Source organism: Myodes glareolus, chromosome 7, assembly GCF_982192425.1.
Source record: "Myodes glareolus chromosome 7, mMyoGla1.1, whole genome shotgun sequence".
In the NCBI taxonomy this organism is placed as follows: domain Eukaryota; kingdom Metazoa; phylum Chordata; class Mammalia; order Rodentia; family Cricetidae; genus Myodes; species Myodes glareolus.
The window spans coordinates 86,152,557-86,172,796 of record NC_142032.1 but is presented as its reverse complement, the minus strand read 5'-3'; the positions used below and the strand labels follow the sequence as shown (position 1 = coordinate 86,172,796).

General features: G+C 41.3%; 1 protein-coding gene across 3 annotated transcripts in view; it reads right to left on the bottom strand.

Annotated features, from left to right (window-relative positions):
* The window catches only part of Smg1 (SMG1 nonsense mediated mRNA decay associated PI3K related kinase), a 101,972-nt gene extending 82,456 nt beyond the window's left edge, over positions 1-19,516 (bottom strand). For 2 of the 3 annotated variants that reach the window (XM_048460479.3, XM_085692981.2), the window contains exon 1: positions 19,116-19,516. In XM_048460479.3, the coding sequence (XP_048316436.1) occupies positions 19,116-19,204 (89 nt within the window). In that variant the 5' untranslated portion in view covers positions 19,205-19,516. The remainder of the gene's footprint in view (positions 1-19,115) is intronic. The other variant, XM_048460480.3, reaches the window with a different exon arrangement.
* Positions 19,517-20,240: the final 724 nt, after the last annotated feature.

Here is a 20,240-nt window from a genome sequence, read left to right as displayed (position 1 = left end):
GTGCAGGGAATAGAGGTAGGTGGGGAAAACTAGCTGAATGCTGGGAGAAGGGAGACGGAGTCAGAGAGAAGTCATGTAAGCCCCGCTGAAGCCAGACAGAACTTTACTCGGTAAGCCACTACAACATGGCGATACACAGATTAATAGAAATGGATTAAATTAATATGTAAAGAGTTAGCCAATAAGAAGCTAGAGCTAATGGGCCAGGCAGTGTTTTAAATAATATAGTTTCTGTGGGATTATTTCGGTTCTGGGGGGCCGGAACTAACTAGCGGCCTCCTTGCTACAGTACCTACACTACCATATCTGCATTCAATCCTACATCTCCTTGAATTCTTCTGAGCTTTTCAGATACTTCCTCTTATAGAATCTTTTTCCAATGCAGCTAAATTTTCTTCCTAAACGTAAAGTTTTCTAATTTAACATCTCTTGTTAAAATACAGTAAACACAAGTAAACAGTCTTTTTATTTAAAAAAGAAAAGAGTAAACACAAAGGAAAAATCTCCATCAAGCCTACATGTCCCTCTACCACATATTCTGCTCCCTACAAACAAACAAACAAACAAACAAAAAGCCCTCAAAGTTCTAAAATTTCAAACACAACTGACTGGCTCCTCTTACCAGTATCCTCATAGAATAAGGATCATATTCTTCAGGTGTTTTATGACAAAGGCACTATTTGATCTGTCAGATTATATATCACCTCCAAAACTCATTTTCACCCCCCATCTCTTTAATGCACAAAAATAATTTGAAGCCACAAAACTAATGTTATTTCCACTGTGCAGTGGTGGCTCACGCTTTTAATTAAACCCAGGACTTGAGAGACAGAGGCAGGCAGAACTCTTCGAGGCAAGCCTGGTCTACAGAGCAAGTTCTAGGACAGCCAGGGCTACACAAAGTAACCCTGTCTAGGAGGAAAAAACAAAACAAAACAAACAAACAAAAAAAAAAAACCAAGCCTAACAGTGGTAGCACATGCCTTTAATCCCAGCACTTGGAAGGCAGCAGTAGGCAGATCTCTGTGAGTTCGAGGCCAGCATGGTCTACAAAGTGAGTTCCCAGCCAGGACTGTTACACAAAGAAACCCTGTCTCATAAAAATAAAAATAAAAAACAAACAAAAATAACCCTAATGTCACACCCTCAGTCCTTATCATCTACTACACATTCCTTTGAAATTAAATCTTTTGGTATCTCAAGTTTTAACTTTTCTTCAGTGTCTAAAGAGAATTTAGTTCCTGCGTAAACAGCTTTGGCCTTAGCCCTTGCTCCCTCACTCAGTCTTTCCTTTATCTTCCCTAGCCTCGGACAACTTTTCTTTGTCAAATTTCAGATAAGCAAGTCTCATTAGGAGCCACCACTATTTGTGCACTTTTGAAGGCCTAATGGTTCTTCCCTCTGCTCTTACTGACTGTACTCTACAAAGAGAACATAAACACCAAAAGGGCAGAGGCCTATTAGGTATCACATTGCCTGGATAGCATTAAAAAATACCTATTGATTAAATTATGTCACTGGAGTGTTTTATTCAACTTTGCAATTCACAGCTGTAATCTAAACTTCCTCCCCAAGCCCTTCCAGTAAAATAAACATTTCTAGGCTGAGGATATAACTCAGTAATAAAGTACTTCACACAGCATGCATAAGAACCTGGGTTCAGTCTCCAACTTCCAAACAAAACGGGGAAATAAGAATAACAACATTTTCTTGGACCATTTACTACAAAAAGCGCTGAGACTAAAGATTATAAAAGAGAGCTGGGAGATGACTCAGTGGATACAGGCACTTGCAGTCAAGCCTGAAGACCTGAGTTCAATAACTGACCTCAGAAGCACATGACAGAAGGAGAAAACCAATTCCTACAAATTGTCTTCTAACCTCCAAGTGCATACCCCAAGAGCACTCAAGCACTCACACACACATGTTTAAAAAGATTACAAAAGACAGTTCCAACTCACCTAAGAATTCGCAATCTAGATAGGCATGGTGGCACACGCCTTTAGTTCCAGCACTAAGGAAGCAGAAGCAGGTGTCTAATTTCCAGGCCTGCTAGAGTTACATAGAGAGACCCTGTTTTAAAAAATAAATAAATAAAATAAACCTAAAAAAAAAAAAAACCAGCCTACTTAAATTGTTTGCATAATCTGAAGGTTGTGGTGGTTTAAATAAGAAAGGTCCCCATATTTGAATGCTTAGTCATCTAGTCACCAGGGAGTGGAACTGTTAAAAGGATTAGAAGGATTGGGAAGGATGGCCTAGTTGGAGTGGGTGTGGCCTTGTTGGAAGAAGTGAATCACTGGGTGTGGCCTATGAAGTTTCAAAAGCCCATACCAAGTTCATTCACTCTCTTTCTCTGACTGTGGATCAAAATGTAGCTCTCAACTACTTTTCTAGAGTAGTATGCCTGCCAGCATGCCACCATGTTCCTCACCATGATGATAATAGACTAACGCTCTGAAAGTGTAATCAAATCTTCCATTAAATACTTTTTCTAATAAGAGTTGCCTTGGTCATGATGTCTCTTCATAGCAATAGAACAGTAACTAAGAGTATAAAAGTGCTCTGTAATTTCACAAGAAATCCCAATATTAGCTCCTCCTTCAAAGTCTCACACACTCAGTGAAGTAGTTAGCTATAGGCTGGTTTCAGTTGTTCACTTGTTTGATATGTTACTACTGATAGCAGGAGGCACTATCTTAAACCACACATTCTTCCAAAAAGGAGAATAAATGCAGTAGTTGCTACATGGAAAAAAGAGGGCAGAAGAAAGAATGGGAGAAGTTTAGAAGATGATGGTGACTAGAAATCTAACATAACTGTTTAAGTTTTGTCTTTTAAAGACCTAACTATGCTAGGTATGGAGCATGTGCTCAGGAGGCTGCGGCAGGAGAACCAGGAAGATCTCAAGATGCAGGAAGCCCAGGCTATGCAGCAAACCTGACTCAAGAGCAAGAAATAAATAGAGGAAAGAGAACAAAGAAAAAGGGTCAGGGAGCACATGAAAACAACATTCAATAGCATCAATAATTAGGAAAAGCAAATCAAGACCACAAGGAAAATTTATTATAACTATAATAATCAGAATTTACAATCTGAAAATAGAAACAGAAAACAGGGTTTTATGGGAGTGTGGAGGAATTAGAGCCCTTTTCTGCATTACCGTGGGAATAAAAATGTTTCAGTCACTTCAGAAATCTATCTTAAGGTATATGCCCAAAATTGAAACTGTATGTGGCAATAAATGTATACACAAAGTCGCACTGGTCAAGAGGTAGACATCTACATGTCTACTGGTGACAAAGGGCTAGAAATGTAGGGCATCTGCACAACAGAGTATGATCCAGCAGTAAGGAGAAATGAAGCACTGACACAATTAAAACCTTGGATGAATGTGAAAATCAAACTAAGTAATGTGAGCTAGACATAAAAGGAAACACACACAATTCTACTCATATGCCTGGACAGATTGACATGGCAGGACTGTCGGTTGCCAGGGGCTGGATGAAACTGAGAATGTGCAGTGACTGTTCAATGGATATAGGGCTTTCCTTCTTGAGATAATGGAGAAAATTCCAAAACTAAATAGAAATGCTCATGCTCAATGACTACATAACATCCCTGATGCCAACGAACAGTACATTTTATGTGCATTTTATCACCCTTTTAAAACCAACCACATCCTTGTTTGTGATATTCTAAATCATGAAGAGACACTGGCTAGGTTCAGAAACTAGAACACAGGGGCTTCTGGGAGGAATAATTAGAACTTGGTTGTAGTAGTTACACTACTACATCCATTTGTCAAAACTGAAAGAACTACACAGCATCATTTCCATAAAAGTCACTTCAACTTTTCCCCCCAATATTTGCACTTAGACTAAGGCAGAAGCTCAATGGTAGAGCACTTTCTTGACAAACATAAAGCCCCAGGTTCAACACCTTTCTTATGGTAAGGGCATCAAAGCAGAAGGCAGGACTTGTTTTGAATAACTCAACATACCATGTCTTCTATTGCCCACCATGGTTAGCCATTTTACAAGAAAAAAAAGAGCTAGACCACTGGCTTAATGTCACTACACTTCAGTTAAACAAGTTGCTGGCCTGGAAAATAATCCATAGGAAGAACTGGAGCTAAAAGTTCCATCTGGCCAAGGAACGCCGTAACAGACAGCTGCCATTGACACCAACAATAAACAGTTCTAAACTGTTTATTTAGCTATATAATAACTGCTATTAGCACAATAGCAGCCTTGCCGTTGCCAATGCCTGAAAAATTTCTGAATAGTTCAGAGGGCACTTTATTTAAAATAATTATTATAATAATTACATAATAAGTTTCTAATAACCTATTGTCTATTTTGATAACTGAAAATTCTCACTAAATTCTCATTAACAAACCACTGAAAGATAATGCAAAATTAAAAATTTAAGCAGTGCTAAATAAAGCTGCACCAGATTTACATGATGAGTTTCTGTCTTTAACAAACCAAAAAATAAATACTATATAGAAGATGCTAATTTTCTTTATTATAAGAGACAGAATCTCTGGAAAAGCAGCCAGTGCTCTTAATCTCTAAGTCATTTCTCCAGTCCCAAGAGAACTCTATTAAGAACTCAAAGTGTATGTCCATCAGCGATCACAAGTCAAGAGCACCTACCCTTCTAAGCAATTACCTGATACAGCTTAACCTGCAACATATTTCAATGTTAACACAAACAAGAAAAGGCATTAAGTTTAAAATCCACACTAGTGGTTCTCTACAGAGGAAGACTGCCAAAAACATCTAGAGAGGCAGTTTTCAATTTACACATAAAAATACATCTTAATGTTCTTTCTAACTTTACCAATAAAGAGAGTATTTCTTGTTTTCTGGTTTTCAAGACAGGGTTTCTCTATGTAACAGTCCTGGCTGTCCTGGAACTCACTTTGTTGACCAGGCTGGCCTCGAATTCACTGAGATCCACCTGCTTCTGCCTCCCAATTAACAGACTTACACCACTGCCAGGCTCAGTAAGTGAATTTTTAAATAGACTGACTCAGCATCTCTAGTAACACCCACAGGACCAACCAATGCTGGTAAAAAAAAAGAAAAAAAAAAGAAAAAAAAAGGGGGGGGCTGACGCCAAAACTGAAGAACTAGGGCTGGAGAGATGGGTTCTGTGTTCTTCCAGAGGACCTGGCTTCAATTTCCAACACCCGCCTCCTACAATAACTCACACTATTTGTAACTCCAGTTCCAGGGGATCCAATGCCTTCTTCTGGCTTCTGAAGGCACTGCATGAATGTGGTACATAGACACACATGCAAGCAAAACACCTATACACATAAAATAATTTCTAAAAAATAACAAAAAACAAAACAAAACAAAACAAAACCTGATGAACTAAGTTCAATGCCCCTCTCAGGACACACTTGGTAAAGGAAAAGTAACACCTCCCACTGATCCTCATATACTTACTGTAGTACACACACAAACAAAACATTTTTAAAACTCTTTTTTAATTAAAAAAAGTCTCATGAATCTCAGAAGGCAGAATGTCATACATCAACTATAAAGGAAAGACACAAAAGACACTATTCTACCACAGGAATACTCATTAACTAAACAGAGTTTGTCCAGCACTTTACTAAAAACCAGGCATCAGCAGCATACAAGATATAGCCCCAGCTGTGCTCAGCAGGCGTCAGAATTACTGACACATATTTAGCTTAAATTTAAGGCAGGTAGAAAACAACTTAAAACCACCTACTAAGTTATTTCAAACCTACAAAGTCTACAAACTCCATTTTTATTATATTTTATACCTAACACATTTAATCACATTTAGTTAAAAAATAGGCCGGGTGGTGGTGGTGCACACCTTTAATCCCAGGGCTCGGGAGGCAGAGGCAGGAGGATTTCTATGAGTTCATGGCCAGCCTGGTCTACAAGAGCTAGATCCAGGACAGGCTTCAAAGCTGTCTTAAAAAATCTAGATATCTAGATAGATAGATAGATAGATAGATAGATAGATAGATAGATAGATAGATAGAAGATAGGTAGATAAGGCACTCCAGTATTTCTAGATATAACTCTCCTTAGAAGAGGCATCATTTGCTAATTTAAATATTAAACTTATACAACTGAAAATTCTAGCAAAATCTGTCTATTCCCATCCTTACATTGATATGCTACCTCAATCAATCTTATCTCTGTTTAGAAGACTCAAGGGGCCTGTCGATGGTAGCAGAGGCAGACCAGTCTCAGTTTGAGGCCAGTATGGTTTACAGAATGAGTTACAGGACAGCCAGGGCTACACAGAGAAACCCTGCCTCAATTTAAAGGGGGGGGGGGGGGGGATGACAAGGAGAACGATGAAGACACAAAGGATATAAAGTTGTACCACCTCAGAAAACAGCTTCCCCAGGTCTCTGGTTCCTCCTACTACTTTACTGAAATTATGTACATACAAACATGCACTAGACTAGTGTAGGAGAGATTCAACAATGTTCTGAAAAAAAAAAATAGTTTCTAACAGAATGATGAAAGTTAAGCAAACTACATACTACCTGTAAACTTTACCCAGGACCAATTTAATCCATGTCCCTGTTCTCTAATGCATACAAAAATTAGATTATTCTCAGCCAGGCAGTGGTGGTGCACGCCTTTAATCCCAGCACTCGGGAGGCAGAGGCTGGCGAATCTCTGTGAGTTCGAGTCCAGCCTGGTCTACAAGAGCTAGTTCCAGGACAGGCTCCAAAGCTACAGAAAAACCCTGTCTAGAAAAAAAAAAAAATTAGATTATTCTCCCTGACTTATATTTTCAACTAGTAGTCAGTTCTTTTGTTTTGTTTGTTGTTATTTCTGAGATAGCGTCTCACCATGCAGTTAGCCCTTGGCTGGCCTGAACTCCCTATGTAGAATAGGACAGTCTAGAAAGCATACAGATTTGACTTCCTCTGTATCCCGAGTATTAAGACTTGGTAGTTCTTAGAGTTGCCTGTGGATCAAACCTGAGGAATCATGCATACTAAGCCAATGTGCCACCACTATCTCCATCCTTTTACTTTCTTATTCTGAGATAGGGTCTCACTAAATTGTCCAGACGGGCCTTGAATCTTCCATTCTTCTGCCTCAGCCTCCAATGTACTTGAAATGACAGGCCTCTGTCAACTACAGTGGATTTTTAAAAGAACCAGAAGAATGGGGAAGAAAGAGAAGTTCCTGGTCAAAGAATACAAACTCTCAAATGGAAAAATGTTTCCAGATAATCTGCTGTAACAGAATGACTATTGACAGAAACAATGAGCTTTGTACTTCGAAATACTCCAAAGAGTGCATTTCAAAAACAGGTATGTGGATGCAAACCTGTAATACTATCAAGTAGAAAGCTAAGGCTGGAAGATTTCAGATTTGAAGCCAGACAAAACTACAGTGAGAGCCCTACATCCAAAAATCATGAAAAAAATAAAAAAAAACAAAGTACATTTTAAATAGCTCTCCTCCCATCCAAAAAAAAGTTAAGAAAATCGGCTTGATTTAATCCATCAACATTATATGCACTTTGTACATTTATCTAAACTTCAGTTTGTACCCAATACACACGTACAACTATGTCTGTTAAACAACAGACCACCACAACTGTCAGTGGTGGTGCACGCACGCCTTTAATCCCAGAACCTGGGAGACAGAGGCAGGTAGACCTCTTTGAGTCTGAGGCCAGTATGATCTACAAACTGAGTTCCAGGTCAGCCAGTGCCACATAATGAAACTGTCTCAAAATAAATAAATAAAATAAAATAAAATAAAATAAAATAAAATAAAATAAAGAGAAGCAGTAGCAGCAGCTTGGGAGAGAGCAAAGGCTGGTGTATCTCTGCGAGTTCAAGGCCATTCTGGTCTACATAACAAGTTTCAGGCCAACCAGGGTTACATAGTGAGATCTTCTCTCAAACAAACAAGGGACTTGGTGGGATGTAGCTCAATAGTGAACACTTGCCTAGCAAGTCCTTGGCTCTGCATTCAATCCTCAAAAAGAAAAACAGACAGGCAGGCAGGCAGGCAGACAGACAGACAGACAGACACACACACACTTTCAAAATACAAGAACGGTAGTTATAGTGCAATTTTGTGTCCTCAATAACTTAAAATGAAATACAGGCAACGTGCATTATAATAACTATGTAAAACAAGCCACTTAAATACCGTATTTCTTTTAGAAAACTTGTTTTTAGGGCTGGCAAGATGTCTCAACAAATAAAGGCACTTGTCATATAAACCTGATGACCTGAATTTGATCCTGAGATCCTTGTAACAAGTGGAAGAACAAATTCCACAAAATTGGCCTGACTCATGTTTGCAATATATGCACTTGAGTGCACATACAAATAAAAAAGTTTTTTTAAAGGAAAACTTGGTTTTACAGCCAGTGAGAAGAATACTACATATAACCTTAATTATTACCAGTAAGCTCATTCTTAACTTCGGTTATCTTCAAAATGGAACACAATACTGCATTTAGAGTGCTACTAATATTCCAAACAATGACATAATCATTTTTAGTAGAATATAATCTGTGGGTCCTTTTAAACTCAGCTTCTGAATAACCACACTGTCTCAAGTTCCATGGGCCTGATGACACTAAGAACCTACTCAGTTTTCAATTTTCCTCAGGTACCCTAAAAACAGTAAAGACAGACAAGAAATGCAATTGATCTTTTTTTTTTTAATTATTTTATGGCTTATTTAACTTTATGTGCATTGGTGTGAAGTTGTCAGATCCCCTGTATTTTCAGCCAGTTGTGAGCTGCCATGTGGGTACTGGGAATTGAACCCAGGTCCTCAGGAAGAGCAGTCAGTGCTCTTAACCACTGAGCCATCTCTCCAGCCCCTGCAATTGATCTTTTTTACAACAAATTCTAAGATGCTTTCTTTTCAACTAAATATTGATATTGATTCTGTGATACTAGCCTCCAAGAAGTCATTTTTAACCAGAATATAATTTCACTTTTTGAAAGGATACAAACATTGAAATGAAAGCAGCCATGCACTGTTTCAGAAATTGTTGGCTCTGGAAAAGCAGGGTTTCATTCCTCCAATCAAGTGCAGAACTAAAATTGCCCCTGGCATTCTAAAGGGACATCAGCAACTTCAAACCAGTACTTAATATTTTAGTGAATGAACTAGTTTACATAATTAATACGTATAGATACAACAGATGTGGGATAAGAGGCCAATGTGTTAAAGAATTTCAAAATATAAGCAAAGTGTTTTTCACGATTAATAAGACCTATTAATCTTAATTACCTTATCCTTCCTTCTATTTAAGAGCTGGCTACCAAAGATCATTAAAACAATGATTCCTTGAAGCTTCTTGATGAGCTGTATAATTTGCTGCCTCAGGCTAACTGGGCCTGCTATAAGTAGAACAAGTCCTCTCCAAACGCTGCCTAGGCTAACAGGTTTATAAACTCAGGTACTACGTAAAAACAGAAACATGCAGACTCCTAATACCACCTCTATCAACTATGTCCTATGGTCAAAGTATACCTGAAAAACAATGCATGTGTACTAGCAGCATACAGCAAGATTTTTTTTCATCATTCCCTGATCAACAAACCAATAGGTGCATAAGACATTCAGAGATACTTTAGGTGTGAACAAATGAGTAAATATTGCACTATTTTAAAGAAGGTATGTCAACACTTGAGAATTTAGATGGCTGAGTTGAGTCTTGGAGTCAAGCCCTTCTACAGATAACAAGGAACAACTATATTAACATTCAAACAGATTAAAACCAGGTATGGTGTCAAGCATCTTTAATCCCAGCACTGGGAGACAGATGATCTCTGAGTTTAAGGCCAGATAGGGCAACATAGTGAGACCCCGTCCCAAAATAAAATTGTTTTTAAAGAGAGAAGGGGAGACTACACACTATTTTTGATGCACTAGCAGGATGGAAGTGGATACAGATGTAAAACATGACTTACATAAGATACACACACACACACACACACTAGATGGGCGGTGGTGGCGCACACCTTTTACCCCAATGCTTGGGAGGCAAAGGCAGGTGGATCTCTGTGAGTTCGAGGCCAGCCTGGTCTACAAGAGCTAGTTCCAGGACAGGCTTTAAAGCTACAACGAAACCCTATCTCAAAAAAACCAAAAAAAAAAAGGGGGGGGGGAGGAGGGAGAAGAGGAGGAGAGAGAAGAAGAAGAAAAAGGAGAAGATGTTTAATAGAGGAATGCAAACATGAAGATTTGGAAGATTTGGGGGTGATGGTCAAGTTAAGTAGTATGAAGAAAACCCAGGATATGGTATTTAACAGTCTGTGTCCCTCTTAACAATGTAAGAACAGCCAGGCTGAACACTCTGAGAAGAAAAAAATTCACAACAGTTGCAGCTACCACTTTGTAGTAAGAACACCTGCAAATAGCATACGGCAGCAAGGAGCTATGATGAGGAGGTGCCTCAGAGTGAATAAGACAAACAGACACAGACACACACAAAGGGAGAGAAAATGATTGGATCTGTTCTCTTCAACTTAAACACTAGTTGGGGTAACAAAATGGGTAAGTGAAGTGATAAGCATTCACTGATATTAGCTACAAACTTTGGAAAGGCAGAAGGATCTGGGTTAGGAATCAAAGCTGGAAAAAAAAAAAGTGTGTGGATAGAAGGCCAAGAATAGTAGCTCCTAGAATAAGTCTAGCCAGATGAGGACCTCCTATGCATTCCATCACTCCAGACACCAAAAAATGGGTCTACCATCTGAAACTTTTCAATACTTCAGATACTCCAAGTTAGCAAGCAAGGTTTATAGCAATAGGATTCAAAAATCTAATGAAGACTAAACTGATACTAAATCCTGACACAATATATAAAGACGTCCTCTCTACAAAAGATTTCAAAGTAGGGCCAGCAAGATGCTCATTTGGTAAAGATACTTAATGCCACATCTGACCTCCTGCAAGATAGTTTACTGACTTCCACAAATGAGATGACCTGTGCACCCCTGCCCAGCCACCACATACACCCACACACAAAAAAAAAATTTTAAAAAGTCAATGCATGCTCTCAACAATATGCTGCTGCTGGCAGGATAGGGTGGTGATGATAACTCAACTGAAAAATTTGTCAGTTGTTGGGAACCATGGCTACAGAGGTATACACATCCAGCAAAAAAAAAAAAAAAAAAAAAAAAAAAAAAAAAAAAACCTGAAGAATGAACCATAGTTGGGCATGGTGGCACATGTCTATAATCCCAGCACTCAGGAGGCAGAAGCAGGTGATCTCTGAGTTCAAGGCCAGCCTGGTCTGCTAAGCAAGTTCCAGGATAGTCAGGACTGTTATACAGAGAAGACCTGTCTCGAGGAAAAAAAGAACCACACATACACAATGGAGTTTACTCAATAAACAAAGAGAAGAGGGAGAACTAACTTTCTAAAACCAAACAGTTCTAAGTAAGAAAGCTCGTAACACTCTAAAGAAACAGAAAACAAAATATAGTATGATGACCTATTATGTATAGGAATTAAATCACAAATTTTCTACAAACTCTGCTTTCAGGTCTTCATTACAAGAGAAAGTCTATTTTTCTTTGTAGTTCCAAAATACAAGCTTTGAGAAAGTGACATCAATTTCAGGTAATCAAAATAATGATACTATGAAATGATCTGAAATAAACAGCTTGTGTGACTCCTCCAAGGACAGTTCAATGACAGGAACGCCACAGATCTGTTTTTGGTAATTAGGATAGGGAAAGCAGGAAACCCTACCAATGTGAGAATGCAATGTTCCTTAAAAGGTACTGTGGTCACATCTGTTTTAGAAGTGTGGCATTTGTCTTGTTAACTAAGGTGACAAGTATGGACAAGGGGAAAGACTCACCTAAGTGATCACACTTAACTAATAGACAACAAATGAAAGGTTTCTGTTAGCCCAAGTTCCCACATATTGGGAAGTCTTTGAGCTTCAATCATGCACTATAAACAGAACACAGAAAGAATACATGACTTAGGTTCTCAGCAGCCTTTTGTCTGGCCTTCCCAACTGGGCTTACAGATACACACCCTTCAAGAAAAAACAGATTCTTAAACGAAGGCACTCTGCTGTTTTAAATTTCGATGGCTCAAACCATTCCAATTACACTTGAACTACGACCAAAGTCAACAGTACAGCTCCAGTCCAGCTCTTTAGCTTCATCATTTACTTGTCTTACTCCTCACATGCATCCTGCTTCTAACTAAACTGAGAGAATTTATCAGGAAGAGCTTCTATTACAGCAGCCATTCTGTCTGATTCAGATTTTCTCCAAGCTTACCACGAAAACTGTATAGACCAATTTCATCACACCACTCATGTGTATGCAGTGTCAGGGACCAGAATGTTCCACTCAACTGTATAGTCTTTCCTCCTCTCTAAGTCCCCAAATCTGAAACTCCACTAATCAAATACAAAAACAGATACACCAATACTATAATACACAGTCCATATGCTCTGTCATTTTTTATTACTTAGAGAACAATTCAGTAGTTTCTATAATCAAACCCATACAGTATGTTCTGCCATTTTAAAGTCTGATTTCTCACTTGCAAATCAAAAATATCCCCCAAATGCATCAATATGTACTGGTAATAATATTTTCATAGCTAAAACTATTTTATTCTCTCTTAAATTTAAAATAGGAATTAGAGAGATGGTTCAACAATTAAGACTGCTCTTCCAGAGGGCTCATACTCAATTCCTAGTGCCCACAAAATGTATGGATGATGTGGGGGGTCCTTCTGTCTGTGTGTTGCCTTTATTGGTTAATGAATACAAAAACAGATATGTGCCTATAGAAGAACTATAAGGAAACAAAGCTAGGAGGGGAAAACTAAACTAAATGCTGGGAGAAGGGAGGCGGAGTCAGGGAGAAGTTCTGTATCTGGCCAGAAATGGACGGTGAACTTTTGCTAGTAAGCAGCAGCCACATGGTGACACAGATTAACAGAAATGGGTTAAATTAATATATAAGAGTTAGCCAATAAAAAGTTAGAGCTAATGGGCCAAGAGGTGATTTAATACAGTTGCTGTGTGATTATTTCAGTTCTGGGCGGCCAGGACAAAAAAGCAACCCCCTCCAATATTTGGGTATCTGACTCTGGTCCCAGGGGATCCAATATCCTCTTCTGGCCTGTGAGGACAAGGCCTGCACATGTATCTTAGACATGCAAAACATCCATACACATTTTTTAACAAAAATTTAAAAAGTTTGAATACTAAGCCAGGCAGTGGTGGTGCATGCCTTTAACCCCAGCACTTGGTAGGTAAAAGCAAGCAGGTCTCTGAGTTCGAGGCCAGCCTGGTCTATGGAAGTTCCAGGTCTGGCAAGGCTACACAGAGAAACACTGTGTAATACTAATGTTCAGTAATGTTCCAATTTTAAAAAAGAAACAATGGACCAACAAGACGCTCAATGAGTTAAGGTACTTGCTACCTACAAGCCTGATGACTGTTTGGTTTTTGGTTTGGGGTTTTTTCTTGGGGGGGGGGGTTGGGGGGAGGGGGTTTAAGAGACAGGGTTTCTCTGTGTAACTTTGTTCTGGAACTCACTCTGTAGACCAGGCTGGCCTTGAACTTAAAGAGATCCAACTACCTCTGCCTCCCAAGTGCTGGGATTACTGGCATGTGCCACCACTGCCTGACAAGTGTTTTTTATAAAGGTTTTATTTGATAACAAAAATACTAACTTCCATTGAAAAAGCACTCTTATACAGTTGTTATAACTGTCAAGGTTTTTTATAAAGGTTTTATTTGCTAATGAAAAATCAACTTCTGTTGAAAAAGCTTTCATATACTGTTAGTTGAAAACTCCCAATGTACTAAGCAATCTGTCATACAGAACAGGTAAAAATGATAATCAGTGGGGTATAGTGGCCTGCAGCTGTGTTTCCTAATACTGTGAGACCGAGGCAGAAGAATCACTTAAGCCCAGTAGACAATACAGATAAAACAAAAATTTGAGCCCAGTGAACAATACAGACAAAAGTTCATACATACTCATTAAATTCTATTTGAAGTCCCATTCACAGCAATGAGGTATTTATCACTGTTCAATTTTACGATTTTTTTCAGTATATTATGATATATCTAAGGACACCAGACTTAGTACATATTCACAAAAACTAGAAAAAACAACTCTGATCACAAAATTCCAATGTCAGTCAGTTGAGGTGGCATATGCCTTTAATCCCAGCACTCGAGAGGCAGAGACAGGCATAATTCCAGGCTAGTATATCCTACAAATGCATTTCTAGGCCAGCAGGATCTATACAGCCTATATTGTAATCCTAGCACTCCAAAAGTTGATTGAGCAAGGAGCATTAATACCAGCCTGGATGGCCAGGCAGTGGTGGTGGTACTGGTGGAGCACACCTTTAATCCCAGTACTCAGGAGGCAGAGTGAGTCCAAGGCCAACCTGGTCTACAGAATGAGTTACAGGATAGCCAGGGCTACACAAAGAAACCTGTCTTAGGAAGAGGAGGAAAAAGGGGGAAAAAAAGGGTCATCCTGGGCAATAATAGTGAGACCCCTGTCTCCAAAGTTAACCACCCCTCCTTTTTTTGTTTGTTTTTGATAGTTTCTTTGTATAGCCCTGCCTGTCCTAGAAGTAGCTCTGTAGAACAAACTGGCCTCAAATTCTCAGAGATCTGCCTGTCTCTGCCTCCCAAGTACTGAGATTAAAAGCGTGTGCCACCACTGCCCATCTTAAAACCCAACTTTTCATTATCAGACATAACATCTAACTCTAATTTCACAACACTTCTATCTTTTCATCTTTCACATGGCGCTTTGTACCCCCTGAGAATTTTGATCTGCCTACTAAAAATGGTAACTAGTCCTAATACTGTTTCATTCATTTAGAAGCCTAAGAATAGCCGGGCGGTGGTGGCGCATGCCCTTAATCCCAGCACTCAGGAGGTTTTGAGGCAGGTGGATCTCTGTGAGTTCAAGGCCAGTCTGGTCTGTAAGAACTAGTACCAAGACAGGCTCCAAAGCTACAGAGAAAACCTATCTCGAAAAAACAAAACAACAACAACAAAAAAGAAGCAGCCTTAAAAAAAAAAAAAAAAAAAAGAGCCCTATGACACATACCAGTAACTCCAACCACTCAAGGCTGAGGGAAGAGAACCTAAAGTTTGAGATCAGCTTGAGTTATATAGAGGTAATAACCGCCCCAATCTCAAAACAGAAAAAAAAAAAAAAAAAGGTCTGGACAGGAGAAGCTTGGGCACCACAGATACCTAATGTACAATACACATGTGTTAAATAAATTAAGACTCCCAAGTACAGAAATAAGCTCTATTGGATGCAATCTTTTTTCCCAATATTTATATTTTTATTTACTCTGTGTGTGTGTTTCTATATATGTGTTCAGATCCTGTGGAGACAGATTTACACAGACAGCTGTGAGCCTACAGGGAGGCAGAGGCAGGCAAATCTCTGAGTTCGAGTCCACCCTGGTCTACAGAGCAAGTTCCAGGACAGCCAAAACTACACAGAGAAATCCTGCTTGGTGTGGGGGACCATGGAAGGACTACAAGGTCAATGTTCCTTAAACACTTCAAGTTCTTTCTAGTGGTCGTGGTAAACTCGCCCTATTGCCTTACCATAGTAGCCTATTCAGCCACCAGAGACATTTCTTGTGGACAATGTGTGAGGGATTCCTTTTACTATGACTGACACGACAAACTGGCAAACTAATTCTAAAAGAAGCTAACAAGAATTGTTCTTCTGTTGTTTTGAGGCAGGGTATGTATAGCTCAGACTGGCCTGGAACTCACTACGTAGCAGAGGATGATCTTGAATTTCCCTTTTTGTTTTTTGTTTTTGTTTTTGTTTTTTGAGACAGGGTTTCTCTGTAGCTTCGGAGCCTGTCCTGGAACTAGCTCTTGTAGACTAGGCTGGTCTTGAACTCATGGAGGTCTGCCTGCCTCTGCCTCCCCAGCGCTAGGATTAAAGGCCTTCACCACCACTACCCAGCTGACCTTGAATTTCTGGAATTCGTCAGTATTACACCCTGGTTAGGGAGCTGGGGATCAAACCCAGGGCTGCTTCCCACATTCTCATCCAAGAATTGCTTTTTCAACTGCCTGAATCCTCCTCAACTGCCCCTCCATAGAAATAAAGGCCCCTCCATAAATACCAGGAGTGGAGGGGAGGTAACAGAAAAATAAAAATTATTGGAATGAAAATACACCTGGCAATAATACTCTTATAAAGCCTGGGAACCGAGGAAGTGGAAACACAATCAAGACCCTTTTTTATGGGGGGTGGGACAGAACTCAGCAGCTATGAGCATTTGCTGATCTTTCTGAGCACCAGAGTTTGGTTCCCAGCACCCACATGATGACTCATAACTTGCCTGTAACTTCAGTCCAGAGGCTCTACCTCCCTAATCTGACTTCTCCTGGCTCTCACGGTGCACGTACATCTACTACAGGCATACATAAATACATAAAATAACCAATTTTTTTAAGATTTGAGAGCCAGCAAGATGGCTTCCCCAAATAAAGGCACTTGCTGCCAACCTTGATGACCTGAGTTAAATAGACAGAATCCAAATGGTAGAAAGAAAGAATTCTGATCCCCACTCACTGATCTACTAGTTGCTCACTGTGGCAGAGAAAAGCCCACACAAATAAACATTTAAAAAAATGATTTAAATGAACTATACAGTCTTTCCGCACTTGAAAATATATGGTAAAAGTAAGTATCTCCCAGTTGGCCTGTGGGAAGATAACCTCCACTGTGTCACTAGCAGCTGCATAATCTGAGTAAAGGAAAGAAGATGATCTCTAATTTTACAACAAAAAATATGAACAACAAACATGAGTTTTTTTCACTGTTTATTTAGCAAATCAATCATGGCCACCTTACTAATAAATCAAGTTCTGTTAGGGAGTATGCCTATATTCCTGTTTCCTCCATAACAAAACAACAACAACAACAACAAAAGACAAAAACAAAAACAGCCAGGAAAGGTGAAGCACAACTTTAATTAACCCTAGTACTTGGGGAGGTGAGCGGCTCTGTGAGTTCAAGGCCAGCCTGGTTCACAAAACAAGTTCTAGGAGAGCCAGGGCTACACAGAGAAACACTGACTTCAAAAACAAACAAAATAAAAAAGAAAGTATTTCCAACCTTATAAACTGTTATTCCATAGAATCAAGCGTGTATCTCATAGTACTCCCTGCCCAATCAGAGCTCATAGAAAATTTTTCATCCTTTCCCATACACTCTTACTCAGTCAAAAAAAAAAAGCACCTGAAACACTGGCAACATTTATTAACAACCTATGTACTTATTTCTTAGCTGTATAAACAATTCTGCTTTGTATCTGTCAAGCTAAGAAATCGGGTGGCCCCAGCATGTGGCTCTAACTCTTTTACTTATTTCTTTAGAACTATAAGCTATTATTTTCCAAAAGCTATACTTGAGGGTATTTTAGTCTTCTAAGACTATTAAGTTATCTTAAATATACAAGTCATGATGCAGAAAAGTAGTAGAATCCATTTTTTTTTGTTTTTCCTAGACAGGGTTTCTCTGTGGAACAGCCTTGGCTATCCTGAACTCTTGTAGACTAGACTAGCCTCAATACTCAAAGAGATTCACCTGTCTCTATCTCCCAGTTGCAGAGATTAAAGGTGTGTGGCACCTAGTCTGGCTGTACAATCCATTTTTAAATGAGAGCTCTATCAAAAATCAAATTAAAGTTAATTTATCATTTACTATGTTAGCTGCTTAAAATCAAATCTCAAACATTTCAATAAAAGTAAAAATAACAAAGCATGCTAATGTAAATAATCAGTCAATTTGTTTTGTTTAACACACTACACAAACCCTCATACAGGGCAAGACAAAGTTACGATTCTGCAAACACTTTAACTGCTTCATATCTCAATTCTAGACTCAAGCATTCATTTTTTAAATCGTGTTTGGTCACAAACATCAGTTCTCAACAGACAATGTTTAGGAACGCACCATCAGTTAAAACTAAGTGTACTCTTATTAACAGAGATCATTTTATTTTTTTAATATTTATTTATTATGTATACAGCATTCCTTCCATGTATGCCTGCATTTTAATTTCTCTACCAATTCTTAGAATGCTACAGTCTAACCCCTCATAAAATCCTTTACGCCCAAAGCGTTCTAGAAAGCAAGACCAACCCCCAAAACTTGTGTGCTCTCCATTCACGAGGTCAATTTCTGAACAATTACAATGGAGTATACTCCAAAGAATACATCAACTACCACTGAAATCGAGGCTTAAACATTTAGTTAGTCCTAAGTACTGTTTTAAAGCTCAAGTAGTCACTGAATACTTGAAGCATTTACTCAGCAGAGAATAGAAAGCTAAATTAAGCACAACCGGTCCATAATCAGAAAAACCTGACTGGAAATAACTTTTCTTTCGAGTTAATGCTTCTAATATTTTCAAATCCAATCAGACCCAAACTCCTCCACGCAACGGAATATTTCCCTACTCCCGTGTCCAAACTCACTCCCAAGTGTCTAGGTAAATTGCTGTTCACCAAAATAACTGTTTCTGCAGTTAGGGAAAACTTAAAATTCCCTAATGCCAGGTTGGGTCGATTCCATTCACAGTCCCACAATCACATCTTTTGGCTGACTTAACGTCCTGCCTAAATTCAGACGAAGGCCTCGGCTGGAGTTCGGGGCTTTTAAAAGACATTAATTAACACGTGCGAGTGCAGAAGGGAGCAGAGCTAAGGTGGTCTTTTCGCGCGGGGACTGGACGAGGAGAAGCCGAGGAAGTTAATGGGTAACAAGGAGAGTTCCTGGACCTCAAACCTCAAAACGGAGAGATGGCAGCGGAACGTCCTCCTCCACCCTCCCCGACCCAAGCTCGGAGCCACTGCTCCAGCCCTCGGGTTGAGCGAGGCAGGCAGCCGGGCACAGAGGCCCCGGCTGGCCGCGGCATTCCTGCCCGGCCAGACCCGGAGGACACCCAGGAAGCCGCACCCGGCTCCAGGGGTGGCGGGCCTAGGCCGCGCCTCCCAGTCCCACGGGCCTAGGCCTCGGTCAGCTCCAGGCGAGGCTCGACGCGGTCACCCACCTGGGTTGCCAGTCATTCCAGCTTCGCGGGTACTTGGTGCCGCCGCCGCCGCCGCTGCTCAGCCGAGACCCCGGGGCTCTGCGGCTCATTACCTTCCCCGACACGACATGGCCAAGCGCCGCCGCCCGAAGAAGCGCGAGTCGCCGCCTGAACCGGCCGCAGCCGATACCGCGCTCTGGCCCGGGGCTGAGGAGGAAGCCGCGGAGGGGGCGGCGGAGGGCGGGGGAGGCGGACGGCCGTTCCGGGTTCCGCTGGAGCCCGCAACGCAGGAGCAGGAGGCGGGAGCGGCGCGGCGAAAGGGAGGCGGAGGCAAGCGAGGCGACGTCTCTTCCAGGGCAGCGCGCGACCCGCGACGCTGGGGCCCAGGAGGACGAGGACAGCGAGGAGGCGGTGGCGGCGGCTCCTCACGCTCACACGGCCACGGCTTCCCCGCCTCCCGGCTCCGCCCGCCGCGCCGCCGCTGCCGCACGGCATGCTGGGAGCGAGGGGAGGTGCCGACGCCCTTGGAGTCTAGACATGGGCGGGGCACGGGGGTGAGGGGCGTGGCCATTGCTCGCCAACTATGGAGGGGGCGTGGCTTGAGACAAGAGCAGGGTCACCTACGAGGGGCGGTGCCGACGCGCCCATAGCCTGGAGGGAAAGGGCGGGGCTTTTGGGGGCGGAGTCTGTAATGAACCAGGAGAGGGGAGGGGCGAAGCCGGAAGGCGGGACTTGATAGAGAGGTGCCAGAGCTATGGGAACCTAGCTGTCAGGGCGAGGCTTCGCTCGCGTAGCCGAAATGGGTGGGGCTTTGGAGACTGGGCGAGAACTGCGTGAGAGGCGGGACGAAACCGAACTCCCTGGGCGTCTTGGGCTGCGGCTAGGACTGCGGCTAGTGGAGAGTTGTGTAGCTCCGCCGCGGGGCATCACGGGAGAGGGGGACTCTCCATCCTCCCCTCCCCCCTTCCTCCCCTCCCCCCTCCCCGGGTCCACACTCCCTCGGCCGTACGTTCGGAGGACCGGCAGTCAGGTGTGAAAAGACGTCCAATGGAGGACTGGAAGTGGGGCGTGCCCATGTGCACTGCGCGCTCGCCGCCCCCACAGTCATGCCCTTGTGGCGCTCACATGCGCCCACTTGCCTACATC